Genomic DNA, 23,254 nt, shown 5'->3' on the forward strand with positions numbered 1-23,254 from the left:
TTCTAACTAAAGTGCTTCCCTTTGGACCCATACATATTGCCTATGTTTGTTATTCAGAGCCCTTTGGGGCCCTTAAGTAATAAATATATATGGCATACAGTATTTTTCACTTAAAATAGTAATAATTTGATATTTCCCCATGGTATAACTTGGAACACTGGAAGTATATTTCAAGTGACAGAATTAGCATTGGCAGCTGTATTTCTGTGAGCTATATAAACAAGGAAAACGTTCATGTGTCTTTAACTGAGGGCTTAGAACAACTTACTAATCAGTTGGATAAAGTTTAGTGGGAGGTTTAGTATTAACGGGCATGTTTCCCTCTTTCTTACTAGTGAGCATTAATACTTATGGAAATAGCATGAGTTATTCACTAAGAGGGAAAGGGCTTTTTAAATAGAAGAAGCAGATATTATCAAAAATTTCTGAACACATTTCATATCTTTCTGTTTGCTAGTCATGTGTACCAAATTAGCATTATTGGTATAAACAACAGAAACCAACTTTGTTTATGCAGGAAAGGGAATTATTGGGAGAATATCAACTCTCAGACAGAGTTGATGGGAAGACTAAACAACCAGGCTTGGAAAAGCAGTCAAGGACTAAGGGAGGTGAGGTGGCTGGAACTTCAGCCCAATCCACACCTCCAGGGACAGTCTGACTGGGACACACTGGCGGCCCTGCCAAGCCAGGACTCGTGATGTTGCCTTTGTGCACTGCCACCAATCAGTGAATGCCACTGCTAACAGAAGTGGATTCTGAGCTCCCCCCTGATTCTTTTGTTATTCAGTTCAGATTTAGGTCCCAGGCTGGAGCATCCACTTGACTGATCTGGAACAGGGAAAATCTAAACCTCCCTCCAGCTTCTGTGGCGGGAAGTTGGCTCTGCCTCCTGATGATCTCAGGACTAAAATAGGAAAGATACTTAGATGCTGGGGATCCTCAAATGACAAATGCTCACAACTCATAGGGATGCTAAATGATTTAGAATTATTTAGTTGCTATATTTATACTATACTTTAAATGCTAAGAGAGTGGTTGGTGTTTTAAGCATATTTTCTGAGAGCCAGCAAAAAAGAGAAAAAGCCAGCATATTTGCAATGAAACTAGGACTGACTGGGTTTTGGAAGATGGTAGTAGGGTGGAGGGAGAGAAAGAGGTATCAATTGATGAAGAAAAGGGAGAAATTAAGAATGATGCTCAATTTTCTGGTTTGGGGGCTTCAATTAATGGAAGTACTGCTTATTGAGAAGGAGGACATGGCAAGAAAGATCACAAGTAGAGTGGGAGTGGGGATAAGATGATCTCCATTGTGGGCAAGTTATATTCATTGTGCCTATAGGACATTCAAGAGATAAAACATGTATAGTGAGCAGGTGAAGATTTGGATATTGGGCTTCCCTGGTGGCACAGTGGTTGAGAGTCCGCCTGCCGATGCAGGGGACACGGGTTCGTGTCCCGGTCTAGGAAGATCCCACATGCCACAGAGCGGCTAGGCCTGTGAGCCATGGCCGCTGAGCCTGCGCGTCTGGAGCCTGTGCTCCGCAGCGGGAGAGGCCATGACAGTGAGAGAGAGGGCTGCGTACTGCAAAAAAACCCAGATATGGATATTAAGTTCTGAAGCTGGACTGAAAATAGAGAACTATGAGTCACAAGCATATTGATAGGAATTTAATCCCTGGGATTGGATGTCGTTGCCCAGTGAAAACTGTACAGCAGGAAAAGAACAGGATTTAGAACATAACCCATCATGGCTGTTTAAGAGATAGGCAAAGGTACCGGAGCCCATAAAGCAAGCTGAGAAAGTTGGGCCCAAGTTGCAGGAGGAAATGCAAGCTCTAACGCTTACCACCTCTACTGAGACTTCATAAATTACATGTTCTAAAACAGTGGTTTTTCAAACATTCGTGTGTATCAAAATCACCTGGGGTGTTTGCTAAAAGCTTAGTTTTGTGGACTCACCCCCGGGGAATCCTATACAGCAAGTTCAGAGTGGCAGCCATTTCTATGTTTTTAACAGGCATCCAAGATGATTCTAACAGGTGATTCTTGAAATACACTTTGAGAAACACCTTTCTAGGAGACAATGTGAAATGGTTGAAAAAGCAAGGTTTTAGAATCAGACTTACGTTAGGGTCCTGGCTTTTACTACTTTGGTTGTGTGGCTGTAAGCAAGTTGTTTAAGTTTTCTTTTTCCCCATCAGTGCTGGGGATATAATAAATACCTTCTTTGTCTTAGAATTATTACAAGGTATATATGAGATTGCTGTATTAAATTTCTGGCATATAGAAGGAGTTCAGCAAATAAGATCTGTCTTTTTGGGCTTGCCTGGTGGTGCAGTGGTTAAGAATCCACCTGCCAATGCAGGGCACATGAGTTCGAGCCCTGGTCCAGGAAGACCCCACATGCTGCAGAGCAACTAAGTCGGTGTGCCATAACTACTGAAGCCCACGCACCTAGAGCTGGTGCTCTGCATTTTTTAAAAAAGAAAAAAAAAGATCTGTCTTTTTGGCTCTTAAAACCCCCAGAACACAGCTGTAAACCTAAAGCCAGTGAAAAAGTAGGAGGAAATAGCATCATTAACCTCATACATTTTGTTTTGTAAGAGATCAGAGCCAACTGCTTTTTACCTCAAACCTACTGAATTAGAATTGTGTAAAATTAAGTTACCGATTTAATAGATTTCATTATCTAGTTTCTCCTGGCAGCCTTCAGTGCTGTAGACATTAAATTCGAACAGCATTGATATAGGCAAGGTTAAAGTGTGAAATAGAAGCTGAGGAAAATGTAATAGAGGGACAAACACCTCAAAAATCCTGAGGGTATCAACGTGTTGTAATATACTATAAAAACTAATACTCAGATTAACACTACTCGATCAAGAAAAAGTTAAATTACGTTTAACAGAATTGTTTGAAAAGTCAGGGAAGTATACATTTCAGAATGATTTCAGTTATAAAAACCAACATTTTAGAGAGTTTTGGCACTTAAAAGAAATAAACTTCTGTGATTTGAGAAGTTCACTTAGATAAATTATTTTATTAGTCTACTATAGTTCTGGATAAATGAACTTATATGACCTTACTTCCCATTTGATTGGCATGTAACTATTTTTTTTTTTTTTTTGCGGTACGCGGGCCTCTCACTGTTGTGGCCTCTCCCGTTGTGGAGCATAGGCTCCGGCTGCGCAGGCTCAGCGGCCATGGCTGACGGGCCCAGCCGCTCTGCGGCATGTGGGATCTTCCCAGACCGGGGCACAAACCCGTGTCCCCTGCATCAGCAGGTGGACTCTCAACCACTGCGCCACCAGGGAAGCCCATGGCATGTACCTATTTTTAAGTCAACAAGTGTCTTTGAAACTACCCCAGAAAGCACTGTCAAACTAGCCTATGTGTAAATTGCTATAGATTGCCATGTGATGCTAAGGTTTTCTCTTTCCTCTGGGCCTTGAAGAGAAGCTAATGTAAATGGAGAAGAGCAGAGTCTTAGCATACCCATGTCTGCCCATTTTGTGTCGTGAACTTCCTATCTCACGTTGGCTAATTGGAAATATGGCTACTTTATGGTTATGGATTTGCAAAAGCTACTGAGAGTTATGAATTTTTCTTTCCTCCAACTGGTCCTTGAATATCCTGTTTTTTTCCTGAGAAGTTTAAGGAAATCTCTCAAAAGTATCCTGTATGGCTTTGATATTTGCTTCCAACTACTTCCATTTTTTATTGTGAAAATTAAATCCTTTTGCAGTGTAGTGAATCACTGACTAATATTCCTGGAGCACTTATATCTGTACTGGGTGTGTGGGAAGGTGTGTGGGGTGTCTGTTTCAGTGGCAAAGGGGGAAAGGTCTGGTACAGTGTTACTAGCTTTTGTCTCACCATACCTATAATGCTCCTTTGTTTGTTTTAAGTGCTCAGCATAAATTTGTTGAATGAGTGAATGAATGAATTAGTTTTCTTTGAGAATTTTAGAAGAACCAACAGTGCTTAACCATTATTATTTTAATACCTTTTCCCCAGTATTATTTTTTTAGTTAGGTATTTTGCAAAATATGTTATGTGAGTACCAGTTCCATAAAATATTCTGTTAAAAAAGGGTTCCACTGACAAATAATTTGGGGAAATGCTGCACACCAGATCTTTCTCATAGAAATTTGATCAAATATATTAAGGGCCTTAAGAAGGCTGGACTAACAAAACCTGCTTAACTTTGTTTAATTCAACATTTCCCAAACTTATTTGATCATAGAAACCTGTTAATATCCCATAAACACACTTTGGGAAATGCTGCTCTGATTTTTATAGTTTTCATCTCATAGAGTTTATTGCAGACGTTTTCCACAAAGCAAACTTCAAATTTTGAATTTGAATTTTTTCAGTCATCCAAAGAGTTGTAAATTATGACTAAATATGATTAGAATGTCCAGATTTAAGTCAGAAATTACTAACTCAGATTTTTTGCCTTTGATGTTTTGAACCAGATATGATCTTGATGACCTTTTAAAAATGCCTGTAACTTCAGGCATTAAATTAGTACATTTAAGAAAAGGAGATACATGTTTTATGGGCACACTAAGCTGAGAGAGCCCTGCACCCCATGATGTGGAAGCATTTGTATATTTCCCCTGAGCTCAGTAAAAGAGACAGTTGTCCTCACTCATGATTTTAATATTGTATGTTAATCTAGGAAGTAAACCTATAGCAGTGCCTCTTTTCTCTCAAAATTGTATAATTGGATAAAGTAGGAAAGGCGACTAATTTTACTTTTAGTTTCAGTATTAAATCCTTTGTTTTATTCCTACTTTATTGTTTTTAAAGTAATATCTGACTAAAACTGAAGTCATCTTTTCTTTTGACTTTTCATCATATGGGATTCAAATGTGCTTTACTAGTTTAACTGTTCACTGACTGGTTAGTGAACAGTTTTGTTTTGTTTTGGTAAGAAATGCTTCTGTACTGGCTTTACCACTCCTCTCCATTCAAATACTTTGTTTTCCCCTCACATCTTTTTATAATTAGCAGTTTTGTTTTGCTTTGCTTTTTAAATTTAGAGTTTGATTTGTACCAATTTAGGAGATTTAAAGAAAAAAAAAGTTGTCTTTTAGGGGCTTTTGCGGGGTGGGGAGGTTGGAGGGTGGTGATGAGAGGAGATAGTGGTAAATAAAAGCCCAGCAAGCTTTCAACTAGACGGGTTTTCCCACTGGCTTACCAAACCTGAAAGAGCCACGGATTTGTAGTGGGTTTGTCTAGCAAGTTCTAAGTTCCAATTCTTGGATTTTCCCTACGTGAAATTGTCATATTTCCATACTTCCTTCTGAATAAGACCATTACCTGCAGACCTCTTCTTTTGGTTCCCTTAGATGTCCTTTTTAAAACCAACCATTCCAAGTAACTCTGTAATTTTAGAATTAAAAATAATACCTAGAAATGTTACTTAAATATTATACTGTGAAAGCTATATGACCAAAAAATATTCTATCCAAAAATTTATCCAAAAAATCTAAATAAAAGCTAATCAACTGGATATTTATATTCACTATAGTAAATGAAATTCTAACTTTCGTTTTATCTTCAACAGACAAACAACAGAAAGGTGAATTTGCAATAGAAGGCTACAATGTCAGAATGAATAACACTCTTAGGAAGGATGGAAAGAAAGATTGCTGTTTTGAAATCTCTGCTCCTGATAAACGTATCTATCAGGTTGGAGTTTTTATGATGCCTTGAAATTAAGTTGATAAAACTTCCTGATTTCATTTTTAAAGACATTAACATTTTGTTCAAACAACTCTTTCTGACATGTTAATAATAATAAAAAATACTGGGTTTTATACATTAAACATTTGTATAAGGGGAAATCAGGTTTTTAAAAAATTCCAGATTAGTTCAAGTGATATCTTCTTGAGAGAACAGGAGATATGTAATTTATCAATTACTTCACATGTTGCGTTTTTTATGTCTATTTTAATGGAACTGTGTGATTTCTTAAAAGGATTACATGGCAGAAAGAATAAAATTATCAAAAGAAAAATATCAGAATGTTCATGCATATTGTATTGCTTAGGCTTGTGGGAGAAAAGGAAGGCAAAGGCACACATCAGCTCTGCAATTCAAGAGCTATCAGCCAGCATCAATATGGAATGCATGTTTAATAAGTTTCAAATATCTGAGGTTGCAGTTGAAAGCCAGTTAATTAAGTTGTCAGGTAGTGTGTTGGAATCGGACAAGAACATTTTTAAGAAAGCTGTACCCAGCAGTCTAAAGAAATTCATGGGTGTCTTCTAATTGTCAAGGGCAAATTTTGTTCATCAGTTCTGTCTTTGACATTGATGAAGAGAAGCAGCTTTTTTTCCTGCACAGCTGCCAGCTGCTGATCACAGTTTCAAATCCATCATCCTCTGCTTCAATTACGTAAATTTGTCAAAATTAGCTATACATTATAAGAAGCATCCTTGCAAGGAAAGTAGTACTAGACATGAAGAGAATTACTAATGGTCTTAAAGAAATGGAAAGAATGCAACATATAACTTTCATTACGGTGGTGATTTTTATTGCTATCGTTTGTTTTTTTTAGTTCACGGCAGCTTCTCCCAAAGATGCCGAAGAATGGGTACAGCAGCTGAAATTTGTTTTACAAGGTAAGAGCAATCGATTGAACAAGTTATTACAGTCTTTAAGTACTGAATAACTGAATAAGTTGGAGTTTCATACAAAGAAACTTATTGACTTCTGTGAGAAATGACTAAAAGAACATGACTGGTATTAATACATACCATTTGCTTCAGATTCATAAAAACATCTTTTCTGCAAGTACCATATGGCAACTTTGAAATTCACATATTTACACCACAATCAATTTTTTAAAATGTTTAAGTTAAGGATATAGCATATAACAATATTGCGACTTTGTAGGGCTGCGTTAATTTAGGTAATAGGGTTTTGAAAACCTCTTTTGCGCTCCTGAAAATTCTGCCTCCTGAAACATGTTTTGTAGATATGGGGTCTGATGTTATTCCTGAGGATGAGGATGAAAGAGGAGACTTATATGATGATGTTGATCATCCTCTACCAATCAGCGGTTCACCAGCAAGCAGCCAGCCAATTGATGATGAAATTTATGAAGAACTTCCAGGTATTTATTTATGGTGATTCACTTAAGGATTTTAGGGTTTTTTTTTTAATGTCATAGATCATCAAGAGAAGAAAATGGTGAGCTATTAAAAACAAGGACAAAGAAAATCTTCAAAACTGTTTTACGAAAAGGGCTCTGCTTGAGGTATTTCAAGTGAGTGGATGTACTTTCATGAAAAGTGAATGGAATGTTAAAATGAAGCAGATACAGTCCTAATCTCATGGGACTTTGGGCTCATTAACATTGTTTATGCTACATAATTTTTTAATTAAAAAATTGACTTGCCTTACAGTTTTTTCCAGCAACTCACACATCATTTTTTATTTATACATCTTGGAACTTCCATTAACCAGAAGTTCTGTGCATACCCCATATGTCAACAACTTCTGCCTCATATATTCCTCCTTCTGTAGTGTATTGCATTGTCTTGGAGGAATATCGTTGAACTATAAACAAAGCCCTTTTGAGGCTTGAAGTTTTCGTACTTGATATTTTATCATTCTACATTTTCAGGCATGGTTTAGTGTTTATATGCCTCAGTATCTGTTATGTAACATAAATTTAATTTGAGGGTCAACCTAAAACAGAAGGAACATTTAGGGAATTATTACGTTACTACTACTCTAGGTTGAAATGAGCCTTTTTCTGGTTATTAAAAAAATCAGCCATTAGAGAAAGAAAAGGGATTATAAGTAATATGTGTGATATTTAACTGACATCTCATATAGAAAGGCTATTTTTCTTTGAATAGAACAATTTAACAGCAGTATAAACCTTTACAAATGATTTAACAATACCTAAAGTGTTCAAAATTAACATACAAATGTGATGTTCAGTGTAGTAAGCAGAGCATAGTAACTAGCACATGGACTTTAGAGTCAAAAAGTTTAAATTCTGACTATACCATTTACTAGCTCAGTGACCTTAAAAGTCAATTTTGTCATCTATAAAATAATGATAATTTCATAAGGGGGGTGGTAGTAAATGACATCATGAATCTACAGCCCTCAGCACAGTGCTAGGGTCATAGCACACCCACAATAAATTGTCACATCATTATTATTTTCATTATTATATCTGGTAAATTCTGCACATGCTTATATGGAGTTATAATAATGGCTTTCTGACCAAGTAAGAATTAATGATTGTAATGGGATTATAAATCCAAGATATTAAAAAAAATTACTCAAAATATGCATCTACATATTCTTTTTTTTAACATCTTTATTGGAGTATAATTGTTTGACAATGTTGTGTTAGTTTCTGCTATATAACAAAGTGAATCAGCTATACATATACATATATCCCCATATCTCCTCCCTTTTGCATCTCCCTCCCACCCTCCTAATCCCACCCCTCTAGGTGGTCACAAAGCACCAAGCTGATCTCCCTGTGCTATGCGGCTGCTTCCCACTAGCTATCTATTTTACATTTGGTAGTGTATATATATGTCCATGCCACTCTCTCACTTCGTCCCAGCTTACCCTTCCCCCTCCCCGTGTCCTCAAGTCCATTCTGTACGTCTGCGTCTTTATTCCTGTCCTGTCCCTAGGTTCATCAGAACCTTTTTTTTTTAGATTCCATATATATGTGTTAGCATACGGTATTTGTTTTTCTCCTTCTGACTTACTTCACTCTGTATGGCAGACTCTAGGTGCATCCACCTCACTACAAATAACTTAATTTCATTTCTTTTTATGGCTGAGTAGTATTCTATTGTATATGTGTGCCACATCTTCTTTATCCATTCATCTGTCTTTGGACACTTAGGTTGCTTCCATGTCCTGGCTATTGTAAATAGTGCTTCAATGAACATTGTGGTACATGACTCTTTTTGAATGATGGTTTTCTCAGGGTATCTGCCCAGTAGTGGGATTGCTGGGTTGTATGGTAGTCCTATTTGTAGTTTTTTAAGGAACCTCCATATTGTTCTCCATAGTGGCTGTATCAATTTACATTCCCACCAACAGTGCAAGAGGGTTCCCTTTTCTCCATACCCCCTCCAGCATTTATTGTTTGTAGATTTTTTGATGATGGCCATTCTGACTAGTGTGAGGTGATACCTTATTGTACTTTTGATTTGCATTTCTCTAACGATTAGTGATGTTGAGCATCCTTTCATGTGTTTGTTGGCAATCTGTATATCTTCTTTGGAGAAATGTCTATTTAAATCTTCTGCGCATTTTTGGATTGGGTTGTTTGTTTTTTTGATATTGAGCTTCATGAGCTGCTTGTATATTTTGGAGATTAATCCTTTGTCAGTTGCTTCGTTTGCAAATATTTTCTCCCATTCTGAGGGTTGTCTTTTTGTGTCGTTTATGGTTTCCTTTGCGGTGCAAAAGCTTTGATGTTTCATTAGGTCCCATTTGTTTATTTTTGTTTTTATTTCCATTTCTCTAGGGGGTGGGTCAAAAAGGATCTTGCTGTGATTTATGTCAAAGAGTGTTCTTCCTGTGTTTTCCTCTAAGAGTTTTAAGAGTGTCTGGCCTTACATTTAGATCTTTAATCCATTTTGAGTTTATTTTTGTGTATGGTGTTAGGGAGTGTTCTAATTTCATTCTTTTACATGTAGCTGTCCAGTTTTCCCAGCACCACTATTGAAGAGGCTGTCTTTTCTCCACTGTATATTCTTGCCTCCTTTATCAAAGATAAGTTGACTGTATGTGCATGGGTTTATCTCTGGACTTTCTATCCTGTTCCATTGACCTATATTTCTGTTTTTGTACCAGTACCATACTGTCTTGATTACTGTAGCTTTGTAGTATAGTCTGAAGTCAGGGAGCCTGATTCCTCCAGCTTCATTTCTCTTTCTCAAGATTGCTTTGGCTATTCGGGGTCTTTTGTGTTTCCATACAAATTGTGAAATTTTTTTGTTCTAGTTCTGTGAAAAATGCCATTGGTAGTTTGATAGGGATTGCACTGCATCTGTAGATTGCTTTGGATAGTATAGTCATTTTCACAGTGTTGATTCTTCCAATCCAAGAACATGGTATATCTCTCCATCTGTTTGTATCATCTTTAATTTCTTTCATCAGTGTCTTATAGTTTTCAGCATACAGGTCTTTTGTCTCCTTAGGTAGATTTATTCCTAGGTATTTTATTCTTTTTGTTGCAGTGGTAAATGGGAGTGTTTCCTTAATTTCTCTTTCAGATTTTTCATCATTAGTGTATAGGAATGCAAGAGATTTCTGTGCATTAATTTTGTATCCTGTTACTTTACCACATTCATTGATTAGCTCTAGTAGTTTTCTGGTAGCATCTTTAGGATTCTCTATGTATAGTATCATGTCATCTGCAAACAGTGACAGCTTTACTTCTTCTTTTCCAATTTGGATTCCTTTTATTTCTTTTTCTTGTTTGATTGTTGTGGCCAAAACTTCCAAAACTATGTTGAATAATAGTGGTGAGAGTGGGCATCCTTGTCTTGTTCCTGATTTTAGAGGAAATGGTTTCAGTTTTTCACCATTGAGTCATAGCACACCCACAATAAATTGTCACATCATCATTATAATTTTCATTATTATATCTGGTAAATTCTGCAAGTGATTATATGGAGTTATAATAATGGTTTTCTGACCAAGTAAGAATTAATGATTGTAATGGGATTATAAATCTAAGATATTATAAAAATTACTCAAAATATGCATCTATATATTGTCTTTTACTGCCCTACCAGAAGATGATTACTATAAAAGCATGATTTTGTGGGGAATGGTAATCTGTATATTTCTATATTTTAATAGAACCATACGTTTGTAACTCCTTCCTTTCTGATTTATCTCAAGGAAATGACACCTGCCATAGCCTTGGTTATCCTCAAGTAGGGAAGAATATTCTCTGACTGCTTGTCTTTAGTCACACCATACCACTAATACAGTTATTTTAGTCTTTATGTTCAGAAGAGCTTGTGAGAAAGTATACTGATGTAAAATGGAAGAGTGTAGTACCTTTAAATATGATATTACTGCAATATACACTTCATTCCTTTAAAACACTGCAGTGAATGGGTTACATTACAATTGCTGAATTGACTGTTAATTAAGTTCTGTGTTTCTTCAACTTGCTTATCCTCTCCCCGTCCCCCCAAATAAAAAATTGGTCAGAAATAAAGAGCACATATTTATAGCACTTTCATACTAAAGATCTAAGGAAGAGTGCCTGTAAGTAGCTTGAAATCTTAAAAATGTGAAACATCTTTTATTTTCTCTCACTACAGATGTTCTTCTTCATCACTTTTTTTGGCCTGGGGCCACATAATCATTGTAAATAACTGGTTACTCTTGAAGTAGTCTTACTTCTTTCTGTGGTACTGGAAGAAATCTAAGCTGCTCTGGTATTCCTTGCCCCTGCCTGGGATCCCAGTTGCTGTACAAAATGATTGAGTTTGATAGAGCCTGCAACTGTGCCCCTGGGAAGGAAGCTGGTGTAGGCAGCTGTGGAATGTCTAGTTCTTCTTTCTTTCCCAGTGTAACCGAGAGCCACTTCAGTGTCTGCACAGTTCAGGATGGTCGAGTTTGAGCCACCCATTAGAGAGGGGATTTTTTTTTTAGTGAAAACCCTGAAGTTGCCTCTTAGAGTTAGAGGTTTTGTTTGATTAAATATCTAAAACTAGAACAGCAACTTTTTTTCTTTCAGAAATGGTCTCTCAGGAGAAGAGTTTAGCTAATTGCTTTCACTTCTGTGAAATATGAATATAATTTTGAGAGGAGGTGAAAACAGTGGAAAAGCAGTGAACATACTTATAAACTGTTGTTATTTTTCCAGTTCTGTACAAATAACTATGTATATCAGAAATCTTACTGGTTAAACTCCCAGAATTAATTAATACTATCATTTCAACACGATTTTCTGTCCATTACATGTAGTTGAAAATTAATCCTCTTAGTTGAAAGATGAAGCATAAAATGTGTTTGAAGAAAAATCTAAGCATTCAACATGTTACTTTAAAGCACAAAGTTCTTTTTCTGAGAAAGCAGAGCTCTTACTCAAATAAATTGGTTTTTTTGTTTGTTTGTTTATTTTTGCGGTACACGGGCCTCTCACTGCTGTGGCCTCTCCCGTTGCGGAGCACAGGCTCCGGACGTGCAGGCTCAGCGGCCATGGCTCACGGGCCCAGCTGCTCCGCGGCATGTGGGATCTTCCCGGACTGGGGCACTAACTCATGTCCCCTGCATCGGCAGGCGGACTCTCAACCACTGTGCCAACAGGGAAGTCCAAATAAATGTATTTTTAAAATGCGAAATAAACATGCAGTGTTTTAAGTCTCAAGAATAATAAGAAGAAAACATTGTTTAAAAATTGTATTATAAAATATCCCTTGAAAAATGTTTATAATTTTATGGGAGTGTAAATAGTTTCATTGTTTCTCAGTTAGAATATTCTAACTATTACAGCAGCTTCTCTTTAATTTCTTGTTCATTAAATTTTAACTAACTTCACAAAAGAATAGGAATAAATTTGTAAGGTTCTTTGCATTTAGGGTATTTATACATATGTAGAGAAGAATTGAGACAATGCCATTTCTGGGGAATATTAAAGACATTTGGCTTTTCTTCAAATATCCTAATGCTTTGATATCTTTTATGTCTTAGTACCTATTAGCATAGGCCAGTCATATTTGATTACGTGGTGATATTACTATTGCATATTTATGTTTGCAAAGCTAATATTTTGATCAAAGTGTGTTAAACTGTTTCATAACACAGTAATGAGTTCATTTGGCTTAGCACAAATTTCAGAAGTTATTGCTCATTTTTTCATTAGAAATACAGAAGAAGGTTTTTGTTTGAATTTGAATCTCGAAAGGGGAAAGCAATACTTGGGAAATTGCTGCAGAAACCAACCCAGCTTGCTCTTCTCTTCTAGTTACCATGTCACCTGTAATTTTTTTCTATAATGTCAGGAAATTCTGCAGAAATAACACAACAAAAAGATTTTTAAAGATGTAGGCTCAATAAAATCGGCCTAATATCAAGAGTGGTAACTGCCTGTTCAGCCTATTAAATCTGTAGATTTCAGGGGAATTGCATTTGAAATTCTTCTGGCAAGTGGACAGGAGGAGAGAGGGTAGCATAAAATAGGACAATAAATTTCTGATCCCATTAACCTATTTTTTTAAGTGTTAATTCATTTTTTTTTTTTTTTTTTAAATATTGTAATGATAGATTGAACTATTCCAAGCCAGAAAAGGACGTTTTTATTCTTTGGTCATTCAATTACATTTTAAATTTATTCAGTCCAACTATCTGCATCTAAAATGGCATATAAAGTAAATTGCAGCTATAAATTTTTTCCATGAAACTATTTATATATATATATATATATATATATATATATATATATATACCCATAAAAAAGAACAGTGTTTGAGTACTTAAATTTGAAGCAATCTCCGGCAAATGACATGAGAGCCAACTTAATCAATAAATAGTTACAACCCCCCCAAAATACATTTTAGCTTTATTTTCTTGCTGAGTAATTATCACTCATATTACCAAGTTAATAACAAGATTATAGAAGACCCTGGAGTCTCTGGTATTAACATCATTCCTGATTTCACCAAATAATTTTTTTTCACATTCCTTCTTTGGAATGCAGTGGAAAGATGCCAGTTGACTTTCACAGAATCACCCATATTCAGCCTTTTAATATTGTTAGTCTAGGCAGCCTGCTGGCATTCCTTTTCCTTAAACTATGGTACTGAATTATAAAGTGTGGTGATATGGTATCCTGTTATATGGTACGATAGATAACTAGATTATCATTTTTTGGATGGTTCCAGCTCTGAACTCTGCTGAGAAGGTTATCTGAAGTTATACAATATAAGGAAAACATCCATAAATTAGAGTCACCGCACACATCTAATTGTAGTTTTATCTTTGCTGAATATAAATGTGATCTTTTTAGGGTTCTTCAGTGTTGCCTCTTTCATAATACAGCATGAAGCTTTGAGATATAATTTTGCTTGCCATGTTGCTTTTCTCTACTTTGCCATTGGCATTGCAAACAAATTCTCTTCATTACAAGAGATGGTTTAATAGATATTAAAACCCGAAATACCTGTGTGCGTGCAAAACATATATTTCTAACTGTAGAGAAATAAACTAACCTATTTTTGCAACTTGGCGCTACCTCTGTGGTTCTCAACCACGGGAGATTTTGGCCCCCAGGGTACATTTAATGACTGAATTCCTGGAGGCATTTTTGGTTGCCCCAACTGGTTGTGTGTGTGTGTGTGTGTGTGTGTGTGTGTGTGTGTGTGTGTGTGTTGCAGGCATCTAGTGGGCAGGTGCCAGGGATGCTGCTAAACATCCTACAAAGCACAGGGCGGCCACCACTACAAAGAATTATCTGACCCAAAATGTCAGCAGTGCCGAGGTTGAGAAACTCTGTTATAGAGGTATAATAGATGGCTTTTGGTTTATCACCGTTTGTGTGTGAGTGTTCCAATAAAACTTTATTTACAAAGACAGGAACTCTTTGAGCTATAGTTTGCCAACCCCTGAACTTGCAGTTCTCTTCCATTTGCCTTCTGACCCATTTATATCCCGCACCTTTACAGTGCTTAGCATACAGAAGGAGCTGAATAATGATTGATTAAGCTAGTGAATTAGATGTGAGCAATAAAACCACTAGATGACAGTGTTAAAGGAGCAGAAACAAGAAGTTAATTTCTAGGGGTGTAATGGTTAACGGACAAGAGAAAGAGACATTTGTTGGCAGCTTCATGGTTTGAGGTGAAGTCATTTGTGATTAGTCATTATCACAGACCTTGAACTGTGAAGGGACAAAGAATCACCAGTAGCAGTGAGATACAGAGCAAGACACTTGGCATCTGAGCCTCAATTTCCTTATTTATGAAATGAGGAGGTCATTTCCATCTTCAAGATAATATAGGAGATACATGGGTTTAAGGGAGTGAAACAGATCCGATCCAGATGCTGGCGATATGACTTGGGTTGTGGGACATTACAGCTCTCAGTTTCCTCCTCTATAACGAGGCTGATAAAATTCCTCCTTTAGAGAGTGATTAGGGTGGTTTAGCGCAGGGTTTCTCAACCTCAGCACTGTTGACATTCTGGGCCAGAAAATTCTTTGTGTAGGTGCTGATTTGTGCATTGTAAAATGTTTAGCAGCATCCCTGGTCTACACCACTAGATGCTTGTAGCACCCCTATAAGGTGACAACCAAAAAAGCCTTTAGACATTGCCCAGGGTTTATCACCTTTTTATCTGTGTCTCTTGAGTTGTAAAAACCCATAACCCATGCTTTGTATGAGTTTATTTTTATGGACAAAACATAGGTTTTCTTATATAAGTAAAGCTAGGAAAATATAGAATGGCTCTATGTCATAAGGGACCAGCTAGACTTGTCTGTCACTGTTTACTTCAAGGGACTGAGGAGTCTTAGAGAAATGAGAAACCCATGAAAGATTTAAAAAAAAAAGATTAAAAAGAAAAAAAAGGAGGGAAGCATTTTCTCTATTTTAATGAGCTGCGATCTGTGAAGGGAGAGTCTTTTTTTAATATTGTAAATATGTGTCTTTCTTGTATAGACCCTTGGCTTATCCTATTCTGATAGGGTTGTTCATTTCAGGCTGAAGTGAAAGACCTATGGACGAAGGATTGGATCTTCTTAAAGGGAGTCAGACCACCTGGGAGAATGCAGGGCCAAGCAATTCCAAGGCCACCTGGAATTTGACAGGTGGCTTTAAGAGGAGAGGAAATCCAATAATGGGGTTTCTCTTCCTTTTGGGGCCTGGATTTTGAGGAGATTAATGGGCCTGAGATGGCAGGAAAAATGGTCTCTGCTCCTGAAGGTCAACAGGGAGTCCCTGAGGGGCCCTACTGGGGGGATCAGTGAAGATGTACTCACCTGAGGGTACGTCACACCATGCCACATCAGGTGGTTCTTTATTATTCTCTGCACATTTCCCTTTTGCTGTTTCTGAGTCTTAACTTTTAAATCTTTACTAACAAACAATAGATGCTCACTGAAAGAATCTTAAATATTGCTGATGGACATAAAGTTAATAAGTGAAAGTCATTCACCTTCTACTCTAAGTAAGCATTGTTAACAGTTTGATATAAATCTTTTGTCTTTTTTTAGCCCATTTACAAATATGCAATGTTTATACTTAATAAAAAAAGGGATCCTTCTTTTCATTTACTTTCTTCTACCTTTTCTTTTAATTTCTTTCCTTTCATTTTCTTCCTGCTTCCTTATTACCTTCTTCCTTTTCTCATTCTGTTATTTTCCTCCCTTCCCTTTTCCATTTCCATTCTTTCTTTTCTTCCTTGCTTTTACTTCTTTCATTCCACAAATATTCTTGAGCACCTGTTATGTGGCAGGCATTGTACCTAGGTGCTAGAAATCCCTCTGCATTCTTACACAGGCCTTAAATGGGTGCAGCTACACCTTCCCTTTCTGGCCCAAGCCCCTTGACTTACGACTACATCCTTAATTCCCCATGTTTATTTATGTCGTATACATATATATATGTATATATACATATATATATTATTCGTGTCTCATGACATGAGTTAGTTGTTTTTGCTTTTCTGATATATGAATCCTGTCTTCTGGCAGACGGTGTCAAAACTATCGTGACACCTTCTCTCAAGGCATCCTCCACTTCCCCTCTTCCTCTTCATCTGTCTCTTATCTACTGGCTCTTCTCCCTGACCCATACACACAGAATACCTTTCTCTGTATCCGTAACCAGTAAATTGTTGTGGTTGAGCAAGGACTTTGGAGGCAAACACACATTGCTTTGAATCCCAGTTCTGCTCCTCACTATGTACTTTAGCCAAAAGAAAAGTGAACACAGAGGTAAGGTGGAGAGTCTAAGAAACAATAGTGAACATAGAAATAGGTAAAATATGTCAGTAATGTTAATTATTGATTATTTTTCAATGAGCTTTTTTTTTTTTTTTTGGTACGCGGGCCTCTCACTGTTGTGGCCTCTCCCGTTGCGGAGCACAGGCTCCGGACGCGCAGGCTCAGCGGCCATGGCTCATGGGCCCAGCCGCTCCACGGCATGTGGGATCTTCCCGGACTAGGGCACGAACCCGTGTCCCCTGCATCGGCAGGCAGACTCTCAATCACCGCGCCACCAGGGAAGCCCAAGCTTTTTTTTTTATTTTAAAAAGAGTTAACACTAAATTTAGCTTACAATTTTAAAAATTAGCTGGGGCAAGATGGAGATGTGGGGTAGTGCCAGTGTGCCAAGTGTTGTCTTATTCAGGAGGAAGGAGGAGAGAAATACTGAGTAATTGTAGTCTTTGTTAGGAAATGCATGTTAAAATTTCAGAGTAAGTACTAAATAAGTAGGAATGCAATCTTAGGGTTCCCAAAGCAGCAGAAGGGAAATAAAAGATGATCACAGAAAAAATTTTAAATTCAAAAGAAGGCAGGAAGAAAGGAAAAGGAGCAAAGGGAAAATATAGTTCTAAAAAAGCCCAAATATAAAAATAATTACAGTAAATGTAACTTGATTAAAATAATCTATTAAAAGACAGAAATTATCACATTGGAATTTTTCAAAAAAATCTAGCAGCATTCTTAGAGGAGATAGTCCTGAAACTAAACCACATAGAAATTTTCAGAGTAAGGGAATGAAAATAGATATACCAGACAACCCTATTCAAAGAAAGCTACTATAGCAGTGTTAACATCAGATAATGTAGAATGTAAGACATAAAGCCATAATAGGACTACAGAATGTCAGTATATAATAATAGTAAAAGAAGATAACGTTTAAGTGCATCTAACTATATAACTTTGAAGCCTATAAAGAAAAAACTTATAAGACAAGTTTGACAAATCCTCAATCACTGTGGGAGATTTTCACATACCACTTTTAGAAACTGATAAACCAAGGAGGCAAAAAATTAGTAACTATATGGAAGATTTGAACCAAAAAATTTTTAAAATTTGATTTAATCTATCTAAAAACATATATGTTCTTTTCAGTGCACATAGAATATTCATGGAAATTGACTATAGTATATAAGTTCATAATTGAAATATCAACAAATTTCAATGAATCTATATCATACAGACTATGTTCCTTAACTACAATGAAATTTAGTTAGAAACCAGCACTAAAAAGATAGTTTAAAATACCCAAGCTCCTGTTTGGAGCTAAAAAATAAATTTCTGAATAGCTCATGAGTTAAAAGAAGAAACCACAAAGGAAATTACAAAATATGTAGTTCTGAAAGACAATGAAAATAGTACAGATAAAAACTTGTGGCATGGTACTTTGAACCATATCTAGAGAGATATGGTGAGGAATAAGATAAATGAGAAAATTAATCCCTAAGGAACTTGAGATGAGAGAACAATTTGAAAAAAAGACTATAAAATAAATACGTTTAAATGATTAAAAAGATAAAGGAAAGAACAGAAGCTTTAACAAGAGAAAAAGATCCTATGGAAAAAGGACCAGATTTCTTTTTTAATGAACCAAATAGAATCACTAGAAATTATTGATGATTTGGAGTATTTAACCACCAAATTCTAAATTTTCAGACTCACATATTTATGTTTACATTGCCTATGGAACCATTAGAATATGTATTAAAAATTATGAACCAGAAGGTAAGCAAATGTCAACCACTCTAGTCATATTAAAATGCTAACATTTAGGGCTTCCCTGGTGTCACAGTGGTTGAGAGTCCGCCTGCCGATGCAGGGGACACGGGTTCGTGCCCCGGTCCGGGAAGATCCCACATGCCGCGGAGCGGCTAGGCCCGTGAGCCATGGCCGCTGAGCCTGTGCGTCTGGAGCCTGTGCTCTGCAACGGGAGAGGCCACGACAGTGAGAGGCCCGCGTACCAAAAAAAAAAAGAAAGAAAGAAAAAATGCTAGTATTTATAAAGCAAGGAGAAAAATCACACTAATGGAGCTGGGCTATTAAGATTTTTCTGTGAACCTTGGGTGAAGAATCCTAAAAGTGTGCCAGAAGGTCAGGTATTCACACTATAGGTTTTGTATCTATACATAAGTGAGTACTTTACCTTTTAACATCGAGAAATCTCAATAATTATTTTCAAGGCATAGCTTCTCATCACCTTTGTATCAGACTTTTTAACTGGAGTCTTCATTCTGCTGATATGATTTGCCTCCCATGTAGAGTATAAACAGATCAGAGCCCGCTTTTGTTTTAATTCTTCTATGCTTTCATCAGATAGAATATGATAAAGTTTGTTGTAGCTTCACAGAAAGTCATTTACTTCTTTAGGTCCCCCCTGCAAATCTCTCTCTCTCTCTCTCTCTCTCTCTCTCTCTCTCTCTCACACACACACACACACACACGCACATGCGTCTACCTACATGAACATACATCTATAGAGACAGTCTGCAGCAGGAGAGCATCAAGCTTCACTATTTTTGCAGATAGGTCAGCTGGGAATATTAGCTTCCTAAGAGTCTTCAAGCTGCTTAGTTTAAAGCAGTGATTAATAAGAATGGACAGGTTCAACAAAATGTCAGTGATAAATATAAGCACTCTTCATATCTGGCCTCAGCAAGTGCTGCAGCTGAGCAATGAAAAGCCAAAGTGGGGGAAAAAATCCAGTCCAACTTAATTAAGCTCAAGTGAAATTTGACCTTGATTTTGTTTCAAATAAAACATTCTTCTATAGATTTGTCGCTCTTTATTAGAACTTCTTTAGAATCCTTACGAAGAAATGACAACTCCTTATACCTACTTATCCGTTAGTCCCTTTGTCCCCTATTACAGGAGCTGAGATGGGGTGGAAAATTTTTCTCATAGACGGATAAGAAGATTCATTTGCAGAGTGGTATTTTGGAGCTCTCATTGGAACCAGATCCCAAATCTCCTGCCTCCTCGTCTGGGCCTCTTTCCACATTCCTGATCACAGTTCAAGGAGCCACAGCTTAACTTTGCTTCTTTCTCTTTTGCATAAAAATTCTTGGGAGAGCTTTCTTTGGTCTCTGTCTCCATTGTCTCTTCACCAGCTCGCTCCTAAGCCCTGGCAATTTGATTTTCTCTCCTGATGCCTTACCTAAAACAGCTCCCTCAGAGTCACCAGCCTCTCCCAGTCGTCAATCTCTATTCTCAAATTCATTACTGGAAATTTTGTTTTACTGGACACCCCTTTCTTTTGGAAACTGTCTCCTTCTTTGGCCTTTCCCATTTTTAGTTGTTACATAGTTGTAATGTTTATAAATAAGCATCTTGGCCCTGTTTTAGATTTCTTCATTTCCTGATGCTTGCTGATTGTTTCAGATTGTTTTCCTATTTACCCTTTATTTCTTTAATGGTAGAGCTTTTGGTTTCTACGTTATCTTTTCTTATTTTCTCATTGTATGTTCTTATTATTATGCATCTAATTAATAGATTGAAAAAAATATTTTTTGAAAACCTATGACATGCTAGATTCTGTTCTAGCTGTTGGGAGTTTAGGCGTAAAAAGGACAGATCATAGTAAGTGCTACAAAGATAAGTGGATGATGGGAAAAGAGCGACTATTTTATACTCTGTGGTCAAGGAAGAGGTGACATTTAAACTGAAACCTCTTGACTAAAACTGGTACATAAATGCAAAAAGCCAAATGAAGCACCTTCTAGGCACAGGGGACACCGAGTGCCAAGGCCCTGAGGCTGGAGAATGCTGAGGTGTTCAGGAACCAGAAAGGAGGGCCAAAGGTAGCCATGCAGAGAGAGGTTAGAATGAAATTGGACCTAGGCAAAAGCCAGGTCAAGCAGGACCTCTGCAGGTCAGAAGTGATGTTTAATGCAGTCTTGTGTGCATAAATGACACCTGAAAAATGTGTGCTGAGTTACTAAAGTGAGGCTGACGTGTTTAATTATGTGAGGTTGCCCATGTACATCAAAAGCTATTCAATGGTCCTATGTGATGAAAAATTTGGATTTGAAAGCTCTTTCTCTCTTTACACTCTCTCCCTGGGCAACTTTGTACCTTCAAGTATGATTACATGTACAGGCATATGGTTGGAGCAAAGTAAAATATCTTCACTCAGTCGCTAGTGATTCTGCCTCTAAAACCTCATCCATCGCCAGCTCTCTACTCACTCAGGCTTTGATGATTTCTTACCTGCAACGTTATGAGAGCTCCTAAGTGCTCTGCCTACTTCCTGTGTGTGTGTCTCTCCCTCATCAAACAACCCAATAATCTCTTCTACACACTGCCAGCAGATTGATCTTCCTTAAACACAGCATAGTCAAATTCATCCCTTGCTCAATAACCTTTATGGGTCTCCACTGCCGAGTTTGGTCAGTGCCAAACCCCTTCCATGATCTGACTCACATTTACCTTTCCAAGCACATTTGTGCCGCTTAGACCCCTTATGCTCCAGACAGACTGAACTCTTAACCACTCTTTATTCCTTCTCTGTGCTTCGCCTCAGTGCCTTCCTCACTTACATTGCACTAGGTACCTAAATCAATATGTTGAGCTAATGAGTAATTAAAGGACAAAAATTCGGTCAAATAGCATATAGATAAAACTTTTGGTTGATAAAGTTTTTCATTTTTCTATCCATAAATTTCACAATCAGCTCTAACATATTTTCTAATTTTCTAATATATTGCATTATCTGCAAGATACAAAGTAGATACTGAGATGATGAATAGCCCTTGTCCTCAAATATGCTATAATTTAATCAGAGAAATGGGTATATGAATATCTAACTATAGAAAAACCCCAAACTAAACATATATAGATAGAAAGATCTATCAACATTATCTATCTATCTGTCCATCTATCTATCCATCTATCTATCCCACACTCGTACCAATCCCAAAGTCCAGTAGTATTACTGTATACCTTGTCCATATTTTCCCTATCCACACTTATGTAGAACCTTTATAGTCACCCATCAGGAACAATGAAAATACCTTTGTTGATTCTGTATATTCCTTACACCATTGTATTGTATTGGTTTAAATAGTGTTTTCTCTAAACCTGTTTAGGTGAATCATTTATGGTTATTCCATTGTAAACAATTAAAATACCCTTGATGGTTATGTGTATCTATTGGGCACAGTACAGTATTTTTATAGGTATAGAATGGTATATTACTAAACACAGTGTAGTATTAACATGTCCTCTACCATTCTGAGTGTTATCACTTTTATCAGGAATATCTCATCTGATGTTGAGACAATATATATATATATAAAAGAATTCAAAACCTCCTGTATAGCTGATTAATACTTTTTCATTTAACGGGGAACATATTTTCAAGAAAAACAGAATTCAGAAGTTGAATAGCTCTCTACTGCCTATAGGATAAAGACCAAACACCATACTTTGGCATCAAAGGTCTTCTACATGCTGACTGAAACATTCTAGTTCAGTCCCTATTACACTGCACCAACTCTCCAATTTCAACAAACTGACTTTTACTCTTCATTCTCCCCACTACTTTTCCAGCCTCACATTTTTGTTCATATACTCCATCTCTATGGAGTACTCTCAGTTCAGTTCCTAACCAGTTCCTTCTCACTTTCCAGGCCCACATCAGATCCCATCTCCCCAGAAAGCCTCTTCTGCCCATCTCAGCCTGAAGTGACCTCTGCTTCTCTGAACTTCTGTAGCACCATATATTTGAAAATTAATGACACACAGCTTGGCGACATTTTTTATGTTGTTATCTACTGTTCTGTAAATCTTATATTCATATTTTACTTTTCATGGGATTAGTTATTCAGCAAACAAGCCAACGGATGGATCTTTATAACTTATCTTCATTATATTTACAAGCTCCTCAAGGGCAGGGATCAAACCTCGTGTTTCTTGGCACTCCCAGAATACTTAGACAAGTGCCTTCCTCATACGAAGTCAATAAATAATACCTGAATAATGTAATCTTTAGTTAGAGGGGCCTGTTAGTTAAAGGCAGAGAAATCCTTTCTCTATGATGATTCTTTTCCTAATAATACCAATTACTACAGAATCCTAAAAGAATGATTGTACTGAACAGAATACTATCAGTGGTATATTGAAGTATGACTGATCTTCCAAAACCTCATTAAAATCTAACATTACTTTTCCAGTGAGCATAATCTCAAGTAAATAAACTTGTGAAATGTAATACATTGAGTGATGAAAAGCTCTAATATCATCAGTCTT

General features: G+C 36.9%; 1 protein-coding gene across 1 annotated transcript in view; it reads left to right on the forward strand.

Moving 5' to 3' along the window:
- The window catches only part of SKAP2 (src kinase associated phosphoprotein 2), a 155,372-nt gene that overhangs the window by 91,573 nt on the left and 40,545 nt on the right, over positions 1 to 23,254 (forward strand). Inside the window, exons 7-9 of the mRNA XM_027102344.1 lie at positions 5,576 to 5,700; positions 6,572 to 6,635; positions 6,992 to 7,129. Coding sequence (XP_026958145.1) covers positions 5,576 to 5,700; positions 6,572 to 6,635; positions 6,992 to 7,129 — 327 coding nt within the window. The remainder of the gene's footprint in view (positions 1 to 5,575; positions 5,701 to 6,571; positions 6,636 to 6,991; positions 7,130 to 23,254) is intronic.

This window comes from Aethalodelphis obliquidens, unplaced genomic scaffold, assembly GCF_003676395.1.
Source record: "Aethalodelphis obliquidens isolate GAN/ISIS:26980383/991018 unplaced genomic scaffold, ASM367639v1 scaffold5, whole genome shotgun sequence".
Taxonomy (NCBI): Eukaryota; Metazoa; Chordata; class Mammalia; order Artiodactyla; family Delphinidae; genus Aethalodelphis; species Aethalodelphis obliquidens.